This window comes from Limanda limanda, chromosome 22 (assembly GCF_963576545.1).
Source record: "Limanda limanda chromosome 22, fLimLim1.1, whole genome shotgun sequence".
NCBI classification, from domain to species: domain Eukaryota; kingdom Metazoa; phylum Chordata; class Actinopteri; order Pleuronectiformes; family Pleuronectidae; genus Limanda; species Limanda limanda.
The window spans coordinates 2,046,201-2,063,117 of NC_083657.1; the positions used below are offsets into that span (position 1 = coordinate 2,046,201).

The window sequence follows — 16,917 nt, forward strand, 5'->3', positions numbered from 1 at the left end:
AGTCCTGACACCATCTGTCCAGCATGGTGGAGGTCATGTGATGGTGAGGAGCTGCTTTGGTGCTGACGAAGTGGGAGATTTGGTAAAAGGGATTTAAAAAAAGGAAGGCTATCACGCCATTTTGCAACGCCATGCCATACCCTGTGGACAGCGGTTGATTGGAGCCAATTTCCTCCTACAACAGGACAATGACCCAAAGCACACCTCCAAATTATGTAAGAACTATTTAGTGAAGAAGCAGGCAGCTGGTATGCTGTCTGTAATGCAGTGGCCAGCGCAGTCACCAGATCTCAACCCATTGAGCTGTTGTGGGAGCAGCTTGACCGTATGGTACGCAAGAAGTGCCCATCAAGCCAATCCAACTTGTGGGAGGAGCTTCAGGAAGCGTGGGGTGACATTTCTACAGATTACCTCAACAAATTAACAGCTAGAATGCCGAAGTTCTGCATTGTGGTAATTGCTGCAAATGGAGCATTCTTTGACGAAAGCAAAGTTTGAAGAACAAAATTAATATTTCAAATAATAAAAAAATCTACTATATACTATATGTGCTATTCATATTGCAACTCATTTGATAAATAAAAGTGTGAGTTTCCAGGGAACCCACGAAATTGTCTGGATGACCCCAAACTTTTGAACGGTAGTGTATATTCTTGATATTAACTAGTATTTGAACAAATTGAACTACTTAGACCAAATTTATTTAATTGGGGGGTTTAAATCTCTACCTTTTTCAAAATTGTCTTAATTATTACACACTTTCTATTCTACCACAAGGGGGTGTCAGAGTTTAGAGTAAAAATTGTTTTCTATATCAGGATGAACTAAAATGCAGATTTTGTCATCTTGTCTATCAGGCGTGTTTATTATGTTGTCAGACTCACTGTCATTTATAACCGGCTCAGCCCCCTGCTGGCGAAATATAAAACTTCATACGGTGAGGTCACAGCCTCTTAGCCACACACCTCAGCCCGGAAGCAGAAGTGAAAGGGAATGTTATGGGATGGATCTGGTCGCTCTCTCTCACTTCTGCTTTAATTTGTTCACATGTAGCTGCTGCTGAGAGAGAGAGAGAGAGTCACTGGGCGAGCAGGAGTGTTTTCACAACGAGGGTGAGTTCTTTCCCTGTTCTTAACAAATCATATTCATATTCTTATCAGTGTCATGAGTGTCTGGGGCTTTGATTTGATCAGGAAACCAAACTGTGAGGTAGAATTCTATCTTTAATGTTGTGTTTTTTACTTGACTCATTGTCACAAGCGATGTGAATCTGCTGTTTAACCAAAGGTTCAGATTGAAATATTCTTGTTTCTTTAACGTTTTCAACCAAACGTGTAAAAAGCTTTATTGTCGAGGCGTGGATTAAAGCCAGGTAGCCTCGTTTGTGATGTTATATAATATTAACATTCAATACAACAACTGAAAGTATTTGTGAACGCTTCAAGTGGTTGAACAGTAGTTCCTGGTATTCATTCCACCTCCGGTAACCTGAACAACATGTGGTTTCCTGTGAAGTCTGTGAGTGTGCGTGTGAATGCAGCTGCTTGTAGAAACAAAACGTTTAGAAATGGGCCTCAGAAGTAGAACCTGAAGATCATTTCATTCTTTCTTCCCCCCATGTTGATTCAAGAGTCGGAACAAACAGGAGAAATTATGTTTTTCACCATGACACCATAAACTGTGACTCGGTTTATTTACTTCCTGAAATTAAGTGACAGAAAGAGAATATGACAGATTTTGGGGGGGAGACCAGTTAAAGGAATGATTTTTATAAGAGATTCAACATATATTACATTTAGTTATTTAGATCAATCATCAACCAAAAAATTCCCAATATTTTCTGATTCCAGGTCTTGAACTTAAGGATTTCCTGTTCTCTGCGGTTCTTAGGTTTTAGATTGTCGTTCACAGCTTTGTAGGCATCAGCTTGAGGAAGTTTCCAAGGGTCTCTTTTAGTTAACCAAGTTATTTTCCTTTTATAAACAGAGAGAATTAAGTTATTGAGAAAGAATCCAATAAAGAAATACAAATATATGTTTGTGTCACATGATCTGCTTATTGAGTATCTCAAGCACTCGTCCAGTCTGCAAGAACCTGAACAATAAACTGTCTCAAGTGCCGTATTGTGTGTGAATGTGAAGATTGATCGATAGGACAAGAAAAGAGCTTGAATGCATTCCATCTGCATTTACATGTCAACTGTCATTCAGCAAATATGATTGTTAATAGTGATTGAGAAATTTCACGTCCTCATGTGGAATAAACTGGTCCAATCCCCCAAACACTGGTGAGCAGCGACATTTATAAAGTTTCCATATTGGAGATAAACTCTGATTTTAATCGAGTGGAAATTATCTAATGGACTGCTTCCCTCGGTGTTACCTCCCTTCTTACATATTCTACAGAATTACAATCGAAATTGAAGGAGTTCCTCCTCCAGTGAACATGGCTCTGCCAACTCCAGTGTTGATTGAAGACTCCAGCATCACAAGCTGGGAATGGATCGGCTCCGGGGGGTTTGGAGAAATCTACAAAGCCAAGCATCCGCACTGGGACTACGAAGTGGCCATTAAGCTGCTTCGTAACGATGGCGGGTGAGTAGCTACGGAAGATTTAGTGTTTTCTGCAAGTGAAAATTAGTGAGATTTACTGACGTGACACACTCACACACAGACAGACACACAAAGATAGGACCAGTTCTTTGATGCGGGAGGTCAGAATGATGCTTCAAGGAAGCAGTGAGTATGTTATGCAGGTCCTCGGCGTCTTCATGGGTCGATCACCGAAATCTGGACCATCAGAACAGCTGGGTCTGGTCATGAAGTACATGGAGAAAGGATCTCTGGAGTCCCTACAGGTAACACACTCCTTCAGTCATGTCAGTGTGTGTGTGGCTCAGTAGAAACATCAGTTGATCCATCACCTGACTGAAGCTCTCAACTAGTGAGTGGATTGACACTAATGCACCTTAACACTGGTTTTCCAGCCGACAACAAATCAAACAAAGAAGAAGATTCTTTTTCACAGAGCTTCATAGTCCCCAGAATCTGTCACCACCATGTTGTTGACATTTGTTCTTTATGGAAAAAGTATTCCACATTCCACGTGGACTTGCGATGGTTCCAAAAGGAGGAATCTTGCTCTACGGGACGATTCCAGCGTTCACTTCCATTTGTGACATTATGTTTTCACCTGTGTCTGTTTGTTGCTTTTTCTTTTCAGCAGGATTTCGCATATACGCCTAAACGGAAGTTTTGCGTAATCCTGCTGACAAATAAACAAATGGACTCGTTGTTATCAGAGGTTGAACACAGTTGTCCTTATTCCTCACATTTTGTGAACAGAAAACTTTAGACGGAGTTGCGCCGTTACCGCTGGTCTTCAGGCTGGCTCACCAGGTGGCTCTGGGGATAAACTTCCTCCACAGCCTCTCCAAAGCCCTCCTCCACCATGACCTGAAGCCCAACAACGTGCTGCTGGACTCGGATCTCAATGTCAAGGTGAGTGCGAGGTTCACTTGATGTTGTTATGGCAGGTTTTTTTATGGAGACTTAATGATATGAGCTAGACAATAAACGTTTATTACTGAAAAGGTTGTGAAAGAGTTTGGCAAACTTCAGGCCTCACTGGAGACGTGTTTAGTTCTTTCAGTTCTTCTAGTGTATTGTTTAGGTTTCTAGTGAATGTAAAAGTTTTACAAAGATGAAAAACCCAAAGTTAGTAGTAAAGGCAGCTCCTGAACCTCCAGAAACATCTACTACGTTTAATTTTCCGCAAAATAATTTATATCCTGGAATTTGCATCTGTTATTGTCCCAATGCTACTTGTGTCCCTCACTGCCCCTTCTTCTCCAGCTGACAGATTTTGGCCTTTCTAAGGCTAGTCAGACTCAGGCTCAGGTTACCAAGACGGATTTAGAAGACAAGGAAGGGACGATCAGCTACATGCCACCGGAGGCTTTTGGATTAAATTACAAACCTTCAAGAGCCTTTGATATTTACAGGTACGAGAACCAGGCTTGAGTAACTGTTTGATTTATTGTGTAACTTTAAGGGAGACGTGTTATGCTCATATTCAGGTTTTAATTTGTGTTATTACTTGAAATGTTTTCATTCTCTAATGTTCAGAAAACAACTGACGATTGAATATTAATTCTACTTCTCTTCAGCTATGGTATCCTGCTGTGGTCCATCGCCACAGGGGAACAACCGTATGCACGTAAGTGATGATTTTCTCTTTCATAACTTCTCTCTCATCCTTTGTATTCTCTGCGTGTGTCATTGAGCCACATGTGTCGTGTTCTTTTATCCCAAATATGAGAAGAGCCAGTCAACTATTTATTTAGAAGCAATGAAAAGGTATGAAAAGGCACAGCACAGCAGTGGGCACCCAACGCACTGCCCCGGCCCTCTAGCAGCACCGGGGCAGTCAAGAGTCGCAAAGCACGGACGACGGTTGTAATAGTTATAACAGTAGGTAGAACTTGATTGGTCAATAACAAGGGGGAGTCGCCGTGGTTTAAACTTGGCGCTCCCTAGATGGTGCGCAGGCGTAGTCCCAGCCTATTTGCACTGGAATCCGCCAATGATGAGGAGCCGCTCCCAGTTTCGCCCCTCCTTTCACAGTTGCTGGGCAAATCTTCACATCATGACAGTTTGGTAAAGGTACAAAAAAGCCTTGACTCGGCTAACGCCTTGTGGATCGGTGTTGTTGTTCATTAGAGTAAGGAATATCGTGTTCCTGCTTTATCAGCTGTATGTTCTATGTGTGTAACATTGCGCATTTTCCAAACAAAACAACACCTTGCCTATCTGCCCGTCAGAACCTGGGGCAGCTGCTTGAATTCCTTCTAAGGCGCAGGTCACAGCCTCTTATAATCACAGTGCATTCATGTGTGATGTTTGAACAAAGCCAATGGAGTTAGGCTGTTATATAAAAAGATAGGTATGAGAACAAGTTTAAGTTCAGTGTAGCGTATGCCACAGATTTACAGTTCCCCCAACAGGCAGCGGCTCTTCCCAGCCTCTTATCAGACAGGTGTGAGACTGAACTGCGATGTGACGCACACACACACACACACACACACACTAACTAACTTCAAGATTACCACCAGCCAGCAACGGCTAATAAAGGTCATTGTGTGAAGGCCATATATCCAGCTCAACTGCCCCTGCCCCCACCCTGTGCATTTGTTTTGAGTTCAGTTCCATTGCCATCTCCACAGACACACAGACAAACACAGATTAAGAATTTCACTTGTTTGAACCACGCCCACCACTTGTAGTTCTGAAAAACAACAGTCGTGCCTGTTCAATTTGGATTTTAGCAGAATGTGATCCGAGGAATTTTTTTCAATAAAAGGGTCAAGTTGATGTTACAGTGATCTGATCAGAGCTCGAATTATTAGTTGGTGATGCGACCTACAGAAAAATAATCAGCAGCTGTTTTGATGATGATTAATCTGTTAAATTACATTTAAAGGGGACAAATTATGAAAATTCCACTTTTGTAGTGCTTCTACACGTTAATTTGGGTATCTGGCATGTCTACCGTCCCAAAAGCTCTGGAAAAAAACAACTCCCGCAATTTGTTGTGGTTCCTCTATGTCAGAAATTATACCCTAGAGGGCATTGAATGGGATTACGTCACGAAAATACATCATAGTCTTGCTGCACGGCTAACGCTAGCCGGAGGAGCCGTTTTCCCCCTGGCTAGGGGAGCTAACCGGGCCGGTGGAGCCCGGCTCCCCGGCCCGGTTAGCTCGCGGGCCGGCCTGCCGGTCGACTCGTGCTGCTATTTTCAGTCTTATTTTAATCAAAATTTAATACACATATATTCTTGATATTAACTACTATTTGAACAAATCAAACTAATTAGACCAAATTTTAAATTAATTATTACAAACTTTCTATTACCACAAGGGGGTGCCAAAGGTTATAGTAAAAAAAATGGTCCTATATCAGGATGAACTAAAATGCAGATTTTGTCATCTGGTCTATCAGGCGTGTTTATTCTGTTGTTAATATTCAGTCAAAACAGCTTTAATACAAGAATTAAATTAGATTTTTTTTTTATTATTCTAAACTAGATCAAATTACATTTTAGTCGACTCTTAAAACATTTCATCTAATCTCAACAGGACACAGTCATCACAACCTGTTTTTATAATCTCCCTCCTGCTCTAGATGCACCCCCCAGCGCCGTGATACTTCAGATCCCCAGGGGACAACGACCATCACTGGACGAGCTCAGCATCCGGGCTGCAGACCAGGAGGAGCTGAGGGGACTTGTGGAGCTCATGGTAAAATGCTGGGGGGGCAGTCCCACCGAAAGACCCTCATCCTTGGGTGAGAAGAGCACTTTATCTAGCCTGGGAAAGCTACTGAGCATAACAAAAATATTACAATATATTTAACATGCACTTTGACGGTTTAGTTTGGGTGGGAACTTGGGGATTAACAAACACAGACAAATACTAAACCTTTACTCGTTTGTGCTCTAACATGAAATCTTTCTGGCAGATTGTACAAAGATCACAGAGGAACTGTATGAGAGGCACGAACATGGAATTAATGAAGCCGTCCATGAAGTGCTGAAGAAACTGGTAAATATCAAATATCTCCACAAAGTGTCACGCTGACGCTGCACAACATTAACATGACTCATCATAACCACTTGAGACTGATCAGTCACTTCCTGTTTTGCAGGAGCAGAAGGAACAAGACAAACTGACCGAGGATCTTCAGTGGCTTCGCTTCACTCCGGCCTCAGGTTTTACAAATTCTTTCACTTTCAAAAGATGATTTTTCTTCCACTTTTCTGAAACGAGAATTGGATGAAACACTTTGAGCAGAACCCAGCTGCTGGCTTTAGCTTCGCATGTGCAGATGAAACTCAATCTTCTCATCCAACTGCAGAAGATAATGAATTTCTTCCTTTGAGTTTGATCAAAATTGTGATCAATATTCATATTGTTATTATAAACCTCTCAACAGCAGCCTTTAAATGCATCTAATGCTGTCCCCGAGGTAATTGGAACAAGTTCAGGTTATTTGTTAGTAGTTTAACAAAGTTTGATCAAGTCTGTGAAACCAGAGAACTGTGAGCAGACAACACAGATTTTATTTTGTGTCATTGAATCCGTCTTTTCCTTCCAGGGGCTCCCAAAGATGAAGCAGTGAAGAATCTGGATCATGTGAAGACGGGACCTCCGCCTGTTCAGGTGAGAAACAATATAAATAGATATTAGATATTATGGTATATTCTATGCAGCCGAGATGTCCATGTTGTTGTTGAAGTTGATGTTGATGAAGGAAACTCAGCGGACCTCGTTCTTGTTTGTATAAAAAGGTTTATTACACAGAACTTTCACAGGTCAGGATGGTCACCATGGTATACCCGGAGAAATCACAAGCCAATAGTGAAATCCGCCTTGCTGATGCCCGACAAGGATTCTTATAGGAGAGATGTTTACCCCTAAACTAGAGATGAAATGACGTCACATATAGGGCCTATGACTAGATAAGGGCATGTTCCGTAAGACGCCTGTTAAAGAACATTCCTTCTTTACCCATTTATTAGCAGGTCAAAGATCATTCCAAAAAGGGAGAGAACTAAAGATAAACATATGAGATAGTATTTAAGAAGTCTGAGCATAAGGGGCCATAAATGTAAACATGTATTCTGGTTCATACCCATGTTAAAAAGATTTACTCTAGCGAATATACCACAATATGAACAGAGTTCAGACCCTCGCTGCATCGTTCGGTTCCTCACTGGATGAAATTACTTTATTTCCTATAAATCATGAAGTGACTCACTGTCTGTGAGGTATTTTAATGTTTTCCCTTTGCCACAGATTAGTCAATACTGTTGTGTTTCTTCACTACATGTGTTTTTACTGCTTCAGAGAAATATGACATGCATCACTTCCTGCTGCACCACATTGAGTTTGTATCAAGTTCAATCAGAGACGGGATTTATATTGTAATTTAAATTATATATTTCTATACACACATCAACAATCTAATGATTACTTATATCTTATTTTATATATTGTATTGGATCAAAATACATAAATAATAATATATCAATTCGCTTGTAAGTATATCATATATAACTTTGCACATAAATTTAATTAATGTCATACTATAACATACATATCACGCTGCATATTACATTTTTTATATATAATAGCCTACGATAACTATTTTGCAAAACAAGGATTTTTACTTCTGATTCTTTGATTGTGTTTTGCTAGTAAACTTTCACATTAATAACTTTTCCTTTCTTATTATTGTTATAGTACTTATGTGGTACTTTTATTTAATTGAAGTGTTTGACATCTCAACAATGAAAAGGATGAAGTCCAAACATTCATGGCTCCAATAGGCTCTACTGTTAATACAACAGAGGAGAATCTGTGTTTTTTAAAATATGTATTTTCTATGTTTTGATTTGCAGTAATAGTTTTCTCAGTGTGTCTTTTAAAACACAAGTTCATGTAAGTTACCGTCGGCTGAGTTTCGATTAAAGAAGCAAACATCTCATTAAGGGATGAGCATGTTTATTTCTCAGTAGAAAACCAATCTATTAAAACATGCAACTGGCCATTTAATGGTTGAGTGGTTCATCGTAAACAACTCACAAACAGAACGTTTACTTCATTCTGTTGCAGGAAGTGGCCCCCAAGAGGAGCCCAAATCAAAGGGTCAAAGGTAAACAGGAAGTTGGCGTTGGAGCTGGAAGGGGAACTTTACTTTAAGGTCACGATCAAGACAAACAAATCATCTACCACAGCTTCAGGTTTTCACATTTGTGTGTTCCCTCTCAGACCCGCCGGCCTCCCGACAAGCAAACATGTGTGAAGTTGACTCGACCCGCTCGTCCACAGACGACCATAAACCCAAAGCTTCCTCCGTTCATCCCATCGGTGAATCGCCTGCGCCTCCTTCCACCACGAGGTCACCTCAGGCCAGTGCAGCTAAGAATCCCCCTCAACTATTCCAGGTAGATTTAAGAAATGACCATAAAGCCTCCAAACTTAAGAAACACATTAATCATTAATCACATGCATCAGAGAATGAATAACCAATCACAGAAGAGAAGTGACCCTACCTAATAGTTTTTAACTGTGTATAGGAAGGTTGTTGTATTTATTAATAGCATTTTTTTACTTAAGATATCACCTTAAGCGTGATATGTATGTATATCGTGCTTTCACACACTTTATTTAGCACAATACTACGCAAAACATGTATAATTATAAAGATCGTTATATTTGTGAGAAAAATTTGAATATCCAGGAAGAAATACAGAAATGTGGATGAAATACAGATTTAGAACGTTATTAAACATTTTCAACTGTCCGTTTAAAGCCTGATCACATTTGCTATCTTATCTCTTCTCTACTTTGAACTCATTTGGTTCGTTTGTTGTTTTCACATCTGCAGCGTCAGTTTTCCAGCCCGACTCCTTCTTCTACGATACAACCGACACATTATGTCTGCATCCACTGCGGCAAAGAAAACACCCTTATCATCAACAAGGAGCCTTTAGAGAGGAAGCAACACCCAACAGCGCCATCTCGTGTCAACCCCCCATCAACGCATCCAGGAAGCAGCAAGAACATGTGAGGAGGATCACTTCTGATCACGATTCAGATTTGGTGACATGCAGGCTTTTAAAATTATGTTTTGGTATTTCTGGGGAATATTTATTCTGCTTCTTTTGTTTTGGAAATGTTTCACCAGTCAGAAACGCATCACACCTTTCTTTTGCCCCGTCAGCAGAAAAACAGGAGCCGAGTCCGATCATGTGGTTTTTAACGAGCTGTAGTCAGCAGATATCCCCGGTGGCAGCGCCGGGCACCATCAGGCGCCAAAACACGACTTAACGCCAGAAGGACCGTGAGACACAAGAGGTCGAGTTATAATCTAACCTGTTCCCAAACAGTTCAAGTAGTTTTAGCTGAAATTCCAAAAAGTACAGAAGAAAACAAGATCAAAGTCGAAAAAGTAAAGAATAGAATATTTTTTCGGGTCAAAGTCAAACTTATAAGAATAAATCAAAACTACTGGAGTATGACATCTACAAAATGTGTAGATGATCGCTGAACGCGACATTCACAGTGAGGTCACCCCTAACCCTTACCCAACGACATATATTACTTTATTATACTTTATATAGTTATTTAGGTCAATCATCAACCAAAACATTCCCAATATTTTCTGATTCCAGGTCTTGAACTTAAGGATTTCCTGTTCTCTGCGGTTGTTAGGTTTTAGATTGTCGTTCACAGCTTAGTTAGGCATCAGCTCGCAGAAGTTTCCATGGGCCTCTTTTAGGTAACGAAGACGTTTCCTTTTATAAACAGAGAGAATTAAGTTATTGAGAAAGAATCCAATAAAGAGATACATATATATGTTTGTGTCACATGATCAGATACATTCACGTTGCATTACCAAAGTCTAAAGTTAACAGGATCTGATCATTTCACTGGTTCATGAAGAATCTCAAGCACTCGTCCAGTCTGCAAGAACCTGAACAATAAACTGTCTCAAGTGCTGTGTTGTGTGTGAATGTGAAGATTGATCGATAGGACAAGAAAAGAGCTACTTGAATGCATTCATCTACCATTTACATGTCAACTGTCATACAGCAAATATGATTGTTAATAGTGATTGAGAAATTTCACGTCCTCATGTGGAATAAACTGGTCAAATCCCCCAAACGCTGGTGAGCAGCGACATTTATAAAGTTTCCTTTTTGGAGATAAACTCTGGTTTTAATCGAGTGGAAATGATTTAAATGACCTGCTTCCCTCGGTGTTACCTCCCTTCCAACAACTTCTACAGAATTACAATTGACGCGCAAGGAGTTCCTCCTCCAGTGAACATGGCTCTGCCAACTCCAGTGTTGATCAAAGACTCCATCCTTACGGACTGGGTTTTGATCCGCTCCGGGGGGTTTGGAGAAATCTACAAAGCCAAGCATCTGCTGTGGAACTATGAAGTGGCCATTAAGCTGCTTTGTAACGATGACGGGTGAGTAGCTACGGAAGATTTTCTGTTTTCTGCAAGTGAAAATAAGTGAGATTTACTGACGTGACACACACACACACAGGAGCAGTTCATCTTTGCTGCGGGAGGTCGAAATGATGCGTCAGGGAAGCAGCGACTATGTTTTGCCGGTCCTTGGCGTCTTCAAGGGTCGACCGCTGAACTCTGGATCCTCAGAACAGCTGGGTCTGGTCATGAAGTACATGGAGAAAGGATCTCTGGCCTCCCTACAGGTAACACACTCCTTCAGTCATGTCAGTGTATGTGTGTGGCTCAGTAGAAACATCAGTTGATCCATCACCTGACTGAAGCTCTTAGCTAGCGAGTGGATTGATACTAATGCACCTTGACACTGGTTTTCCAGCCGACAACTAATCAAACAAAGAAGAAGATAATTTTTTTACTGAGGTACAAATGTTCAGAGGATGAGTCCTACTCCTTCAGTCATGTCAGTGTGTGTGTGGCTCAGTAGGAACTATCATTATGATACTTGGTCCAAATGTTCAGAGGACGAGTCCTAATAAGTCAGATCATCACGTGAGTTCACTGTTACCTGGTGAATCATCTCCACGTGGACTTGTGATGGTTCCACGAGGATGAATCTTCCTCTGCAGGACGATCCCAGCGTTTACTTCCATTTGTGACGTTATGTTTTCACCTGTGTCTGATTGTTGCTTTTTCTTTTCAGCAGGATTACGCAAATATGCCTTGTATTAGAAATTTCATACAAGGACAAGCAAAAACAATAATCAATCTGGAAGTGTAATTCAAACGTCTGCAGACGTGGCTCAAAGCTCATATCACAGTGACAGAAATGAGACAATGGCACCCGGCCAAGGCAAAGTTACACATTTATGCTAAACAAGCTCCTCCTCATCCCAGGAGGAGAAGGTCAGCCAATCAGCTCCCTGGATGTCCTGACAGCTCAGACATTCGGTCTCCGGCGTCCTGCTTGAAGTTAGGTCAAAATGCTCAACGCTTTGAGTGACCCCTGGTGTGAAACATCTTTCTCAGAGATCTCCCGTCTCTGGCAGGTCACACCTAAGAGCCTCTGCAGCCCCCTGCTGCAGACATTTGAGTGGCCCCTGCTGTGAAACCCTTTGTTTACACAGTATAGAGGAAGCCACATCTGCAAGCTTCCAGGAGGCAATATACATATAGTTTCCTTGAGCCACTCTGTTCACTTAAGTTCTTAAACTACATAAACACATTTGTCAGTAACTTCTTCTACATACATGTCATTTGTTTCATTAAACATATCTAAATACATAAATTCCCATCGCAGCCTAAACGGAATTTTGCGTAATCCTGCTGAAGAACAAACAAGTGGACTCATTGTTATCAGAGGCTGAACCCAGTTGTCGTTATTTCTCACATTTTATGAACAGAAAACTTTAGACAAAGTTCCACCGTTACCGCTGGTCTTCAGGCTGGCTCACCAGGTGGCTCTGGGGATAAACTTCCTCCACAGCCTCCCCACTCCCCTCCTCCACCGTGACCTGAAGCCCAGCAGCGTGCTGCTGGACTCGTATCTCAATGTCAAGGTGAGTGCAAGGTTCACTTGATATTTTTGATGGGATGTTTTTTTATGGAGACTTAATGATATGAGCAAGACAATAAATGTTTAATACTAAAAAGGTTGCCAAAGAGTTTGACAAACCTCTGGCCTCACTGGAGACATGTTTAGTTGTTTCAGTTCTTCTAGTGTGTTGTTTAGGTTTCTAGTGAATATAAAAGTTCTACAAAGATGAAAAACCCAAAGTTTGTAGTAAAGGCAGCTCTTGAACCTCCAGAAACATATACTATGTTTAATTTTCTGCAGAATAACTTAAATGCTTGGATTTGCATCTGTTATTGTCCCAATGCTAATTGTGTCCCTCACTGCTCCTTCTTCTCCAGCTCACAGATTTTGGCCTTTCTAAGCCTAGTCAGACTCAGGCTCCGGCTTCCAAGAAGGATAAAGGAGACGGGGGAGGGACAATCAACTACATGCCACCGGAGGCTTTTGACCTAAACTACAAACCTTCACGAACCTATGATATCTACAGGTACGAGAACCAGGCTTCAGTAACTGTTTGATTTGTTGTGTAACTTTAAGGAGACATGTTATGTGTGGTGATCGTGGTCTTTAACCTTCTCTTTGTTCCAGCTATGGTATCCTGCTGTGGTCCATCGCCACAGGGGAACATCCGTATGCACGTAAGTGTTGTGCAAAAATGGTTAGGAGTGATACCATAAGATGGTGTGCCTTTAGGCATTTGGTTATCAAAATAAAATATAAAACATTAATATTTAAAATATTAATATTAAATCACCACCCTTCACAGAAGGGAAAAGATAGCCAATTTATTGATTAAGATCAGTCCCATTTAGATCTAGTTCAACTAGAAATCTCAATATTTACTATTAAAGATTATATAATGAACAGTGAAGGTTATGGAGTTCTTGACAGTGTAGAGGTTGGCAAAATTCACTTATGCAACATTAATGAAAGAACATTTTTAAAAGAAAACATTTATTATGAACACAATAAAGTATAAAAACACAAATTACTATCAAACGTACTAACTAACAAAGATGTGAGTGTGTGTGTGTGTGTGTACCTCAGGGTTTTCTCACAATGGTGGCTGGCCACAGTTCACATCTTGATAAGCATGCTTTCAAAATGGTGGTTCGGCCCACTAAGGTTAACAGCCCCCCCCTTCTTCAAAAGTGGTTTTACAACATTTAGCGATAGTAGATTTGGATGCGAAGAGAAGATGCCAGGCAGGAGCAGCCAGGACCCCGCTAGGCGATGCAGGAGAGGAGAGGCTGGACAGCCTGCTGTCCTTGAAGAGTTGAGGAGAAGAGAGCGAGAAGAGGGGCAGAAGTCCCCTTATAAAGGCCCAGTGACCTCAGAGATCATGGGGCCAGAGTGACCTCAGAGGTCATGGGGCCAGAGTGACCAATTGGAGTTGACTTTGGTGGTTTTTCACACCTATGCATCAATTTGTTGAAACAAAAGAAACCTGTTGCCCACTGGGAGACAGAGTTTCTTGGCTTTCTCAAGACAAAGAAAACATGTTGCACCCTGGGAGACTGAGTTTGGGAGGCTTGGTCCGGCAACTAAAAGACATGTGGCCATTTAGTTTCATAAAAACGTGTTTCCCAACATAAGTGATGATTTGCTCTCTCATCCCTTGTATTCTCTGCGTGTGTCATTGAGCCACATGCTGCCAGGACGGCAGAATTTCACGTGTGTGAACCACGCCCACCACTTGTAGTTCTGAAAACCAAAAGTCGTGCCTGTTCAATTGGATTTTAGCAGAATCTGATTCGAGGAAATGATCTAAACAAGAAAGGGTCCAGTTAATGCTAGTGAAATTATCAGAGCTGGAATTATTAGTTGGTGATTCGACCTACAGAAAAATAATCAGCAGCTGTTTTGATGATTAATCTCTTAAATCCTTTGTGGGGACGTGCTGCTATTTTCAGTCTCATTTTATTTTGTCATCTGGTCTATCATGGGTGTTTATTCTGTTGTTAATATTTGGTTAATTCAGCTTTAATACAATAATTGAATTAGATTTATTTTTTAAATTCTAAACTTTATCAAATTACATTTTACATTAAAGTGTCGACTCTTAAAACATTTCATCTAATCTCAACAGGACACATTCATCACAACCTGTTTTTATAATCTCCCCACTGCTCTAGACGCACGCCCCAGCATCGTGGCATCCCTGATCCCCAAGGGACACCGACCATCGCTGGAAGAGCTCAACATCCGGGCTGCAGACCAGGGAGAGCTGAGGGGACTGGTGGAGCTCATGATAAAATGCTGGAAAAACAGATCCACCCAAAGACCCTCATCCTTGGGTGAGAAGAGCACTTCATTTAGCCTGGGAAAGCTACTGAGCATTAGCCTGACGTTGTCATACTCATAATTCTAGACAGAATATGAGTCTGAGACCGCTCCATTGGGCTGTGATTATGGGGCGTGTTTCAACCGAACCAGGAAAAAAAATGTCTCTTCGCTCAATTGGATAGACCTACAACCAATCAGAGCAACATAGTATGTGTCGATACCACGGTAAAACAAAACAAAAACACAGCGTGTTTCCTCAGTGAGATCTTTATTACAAGATGAACAACTCTTGTAGCATTTAAACGGGAACCATTCAATGGTTACACCTGAAAATATGCGCTGCTTTACTCTTGAGCCCCGCTGAGAGAGCAGGTAGCCGCTGAGAGCTAGCTCGATTTGACACTTCTAGACCTCTCAGTCCGGTTGTTGTCATGCCCTCAGTCCTGGAACCCCTCAACCAGACCCGGGTCTGTCTGGGTTCCCGTCCCCGTGAACTGACGGTCCGTGTGCGGACATGAAGCCGAGCAGCAGAGGCTAGCTCCAGGCTGCTTCATCCAGCTGCTAACATCCTCGCCGTGCTGTGTTCAGGGCAACTCGGACATAACGACCTCCTGCCACATAGCGAACATGCAATAACATCTTTTGGATCTACAAATGCCTTGATCGCGTTCCTCTGTTCCTCTTTCAAAATGACTGCGCTGTTGATGTCTTCTAAAACAGACTCAATGGCAGCATCTACACATCTCAGCTCTCCAGCGGCAGGCATGTTTGTTGAAAACAAATTCAACCCAACCTCTCTTTGGTGACGTGGTTGATTACGTTACTGTTTATCATCTGTCCATCATCGTATAAAGCCCGCCCTGACAATTTGATTGGTCTGAACAGCTTCTGTCCGGGCATAATTTCTCCCCAACGGAGCAATGCCAGACCGAACTTCCCGACCTCAAATGTTGTGGGCGGGGCTAAGTTCGTCTGGCACCCAGGCTAACTGAGCATAATACAAATAACACAATATATTTAACGTGTACTTATTAGTTTGGGTGGGAGCTTGGGGATTAACAAACACAGACAAATACTAAACCTTTACTCATTTGTGCTCTAACATGAAATCTTTCTGGCAGAATGTACAAAGATCACAGAGAAACTGTATCAGATGCACGAACATGGAATTAATGATGCTGTCCATGAAGTGCTGAAGAAACTGGTAAATATCAAATATCTCCACAAACGTGTCACGCTAACGCTGCACAACATTAACATGACTCATCAAAACCACTTGATACTGATCCGTCACTTCCTGATTTGCAGGAGCAGATGGAACAAGACAGACTGACGGAGGAGCTTCAGTGGCTTCGTGTCACTCCGGCCAAAGGTTTTACAAATTCTTTAATTTTCAAAAGATGATTTAAATAAATCCAACTACTGGAGTGAGCATGTATGACTGCGTCTACAAAATATGTGGATGATCGCTGAAATCGAGCTTCACAGCGAGGTCACCTGTATTCAGGCTTTGTAGAGAACATGGCTGTCAGTCGCTGCGACGATTTGAATCTCAACATTTCCACTTTATTCTCAACAGATTAATCAACCATACAGGACACGTGTGATGGTTGATGGAAATCTCACGTTCAATCTATTCCCAGATGGAATCTCCAGCTCTTTAGTGGAACAGAGGTTTTGCTACAGGCCACATTCATCTGCACTGAAATACAGAATGGGATCATCAACATATTTCTGCATTGGTATCAATTTGGTTTCTTTTAATTCGTTGTGGTCTTTTTGTGGATTTATCTTTACCCAGTTTAACTTTGTATTTGTTCCAATGTTCATTTTAAATCAAAATTCTATGAAAATCATAAACCAGCTTGAATCCATCATAAGTGTGTCAGACATCCAGTATTTTGTGATTAATGTTATAGTGAATTTGAATATTTGACAGAATCGTCCTCCAAATGAACTTAAGTGGAAATAAAATATATCTAGAATATGAACAGTCGTAAAAACAGTCGT

General features: G+C 41.3%; 2 protein-coding genes across 2 annotated transcripts; both read left to right on the plus strand.

Moving 5' to 3' along the window:
* The first annotated feature begins 2,445 nt into the window (after nucleotides 1–2,445).
* LOC132996258 (receptor-interacting serine/threonine-protein kinase 3-like) lies at nucleotides 2,446–9,635 on the plus strand. Its single transcript, XM_061066602.1, has 12 exons — nucleotides 2,446–2,594; nucleotides 2,692–2,857; nucleotides 3,345–3,500; nucleotides 3,855–4,003; nucleotides 4,169–4,218; nucleotides 6,186–6,347; nucleotides 6,522–6,604; nucleotides 6,708–6,771; nucleotides 7,158–7,222; nucleotides 8,678–8,717; nucleotides 8,834–9,009; nucleotides 9,453–9,635. Exons 1-12 carry the CDS (start codon nucleotides 2,446–2,448, stop codon nucleotides 9,633–9,635), a joined length of 1,443 nt encoding a protein of 480 aa, XP_060922585.1.
* LOC132996128 (receptor-interacting serine/threonine-protein kinase 3-like) lies at nucleotides 8,905–16,631 on the plus strand. The gene is made up of 11 exons (XM_061066452.1): nucleotides 8,905–9,009; nucleotides 9,453–9,631; nucleotides 10,857–11,045; nucleotides 11,125–11,293; nucleotides 12,449–12,604; nucleotides 12,960–13,108; nucleotides 13,210–13,259; nucleotides 14,757–14,918; nucleotides 16,029–16,111; nucleotides 16,216–16,279; nucleotides 16,487–16,631. The coding sequence occupies exons 3-11, from the start codon at nucleotides 10,897–10,899 to the stop codon at nucleotides 16,489–16,491; spliced, it is 987 nt and encodes a 328-aa protein (XP_060922435.1). The 5' UTR covers nucleotides 8,905–9,009; nucleotides 9,453–9,631; nucleotides 10,857–10,896; the 3' UTR covers nucleotides 16,492–16,631.
* The last annotated feature ends 286 nt before the right edge of the window (nucleotides 16,632–16,917 follow it).

What these genes read in the sequence shown, in the direction of transcription:
- LOC132996128 (XM_061066452.1), top strand. Translation starts at nt 10,897, where the DNA reads ATGGCTCTGCCAACTCCAGTGTTGATCAAAGACTCCATCCTTACGGAC. An exon ending in AGGGGAACATCCGTATGCAC is followed by an intron (nt 13,260 to 14,756) that starts GTAAGTGTTGTG and finishes CCACTGCTCTAG; the next exon opens with ACGCACGCCCCAGCATCGTG. An exon ending in CCAAAGACCCTCATCCTTGG is followed by an intron (nt 14,919 to 16,028) that starts GTGAGAAGAGCA and finishes TCTTTCTGGCAG; the next exon opens with AATGTACAAAGATCACAGAG.
- LOC132996258 (XM_061066602.1), top strand. Translation starts at nt 2,446, where the DNA reads ATGGCTCTGCCAACTCCAGTGTTGATTGAAGACTCCAGCATCACAAGC. An exon ending in AGGGGAACAACCGTATGCAC is followed by an intron (nt 4,219 to 6,185) that starts GTAAGTGATGAT and finishes CTCCTGCTCTAG; the next exon opens with ATGCACCCCCCAGCGCCGTG. An exon ending in TCGCTTCACTCCGGCCTCAG is followed by an intron (nt 6,772 to 7,157) that starts GTTTTACAAATT and finishes TTTTCCTTCCAG; the next exon opens with GGGCTCCCAAAGATGAAGCA.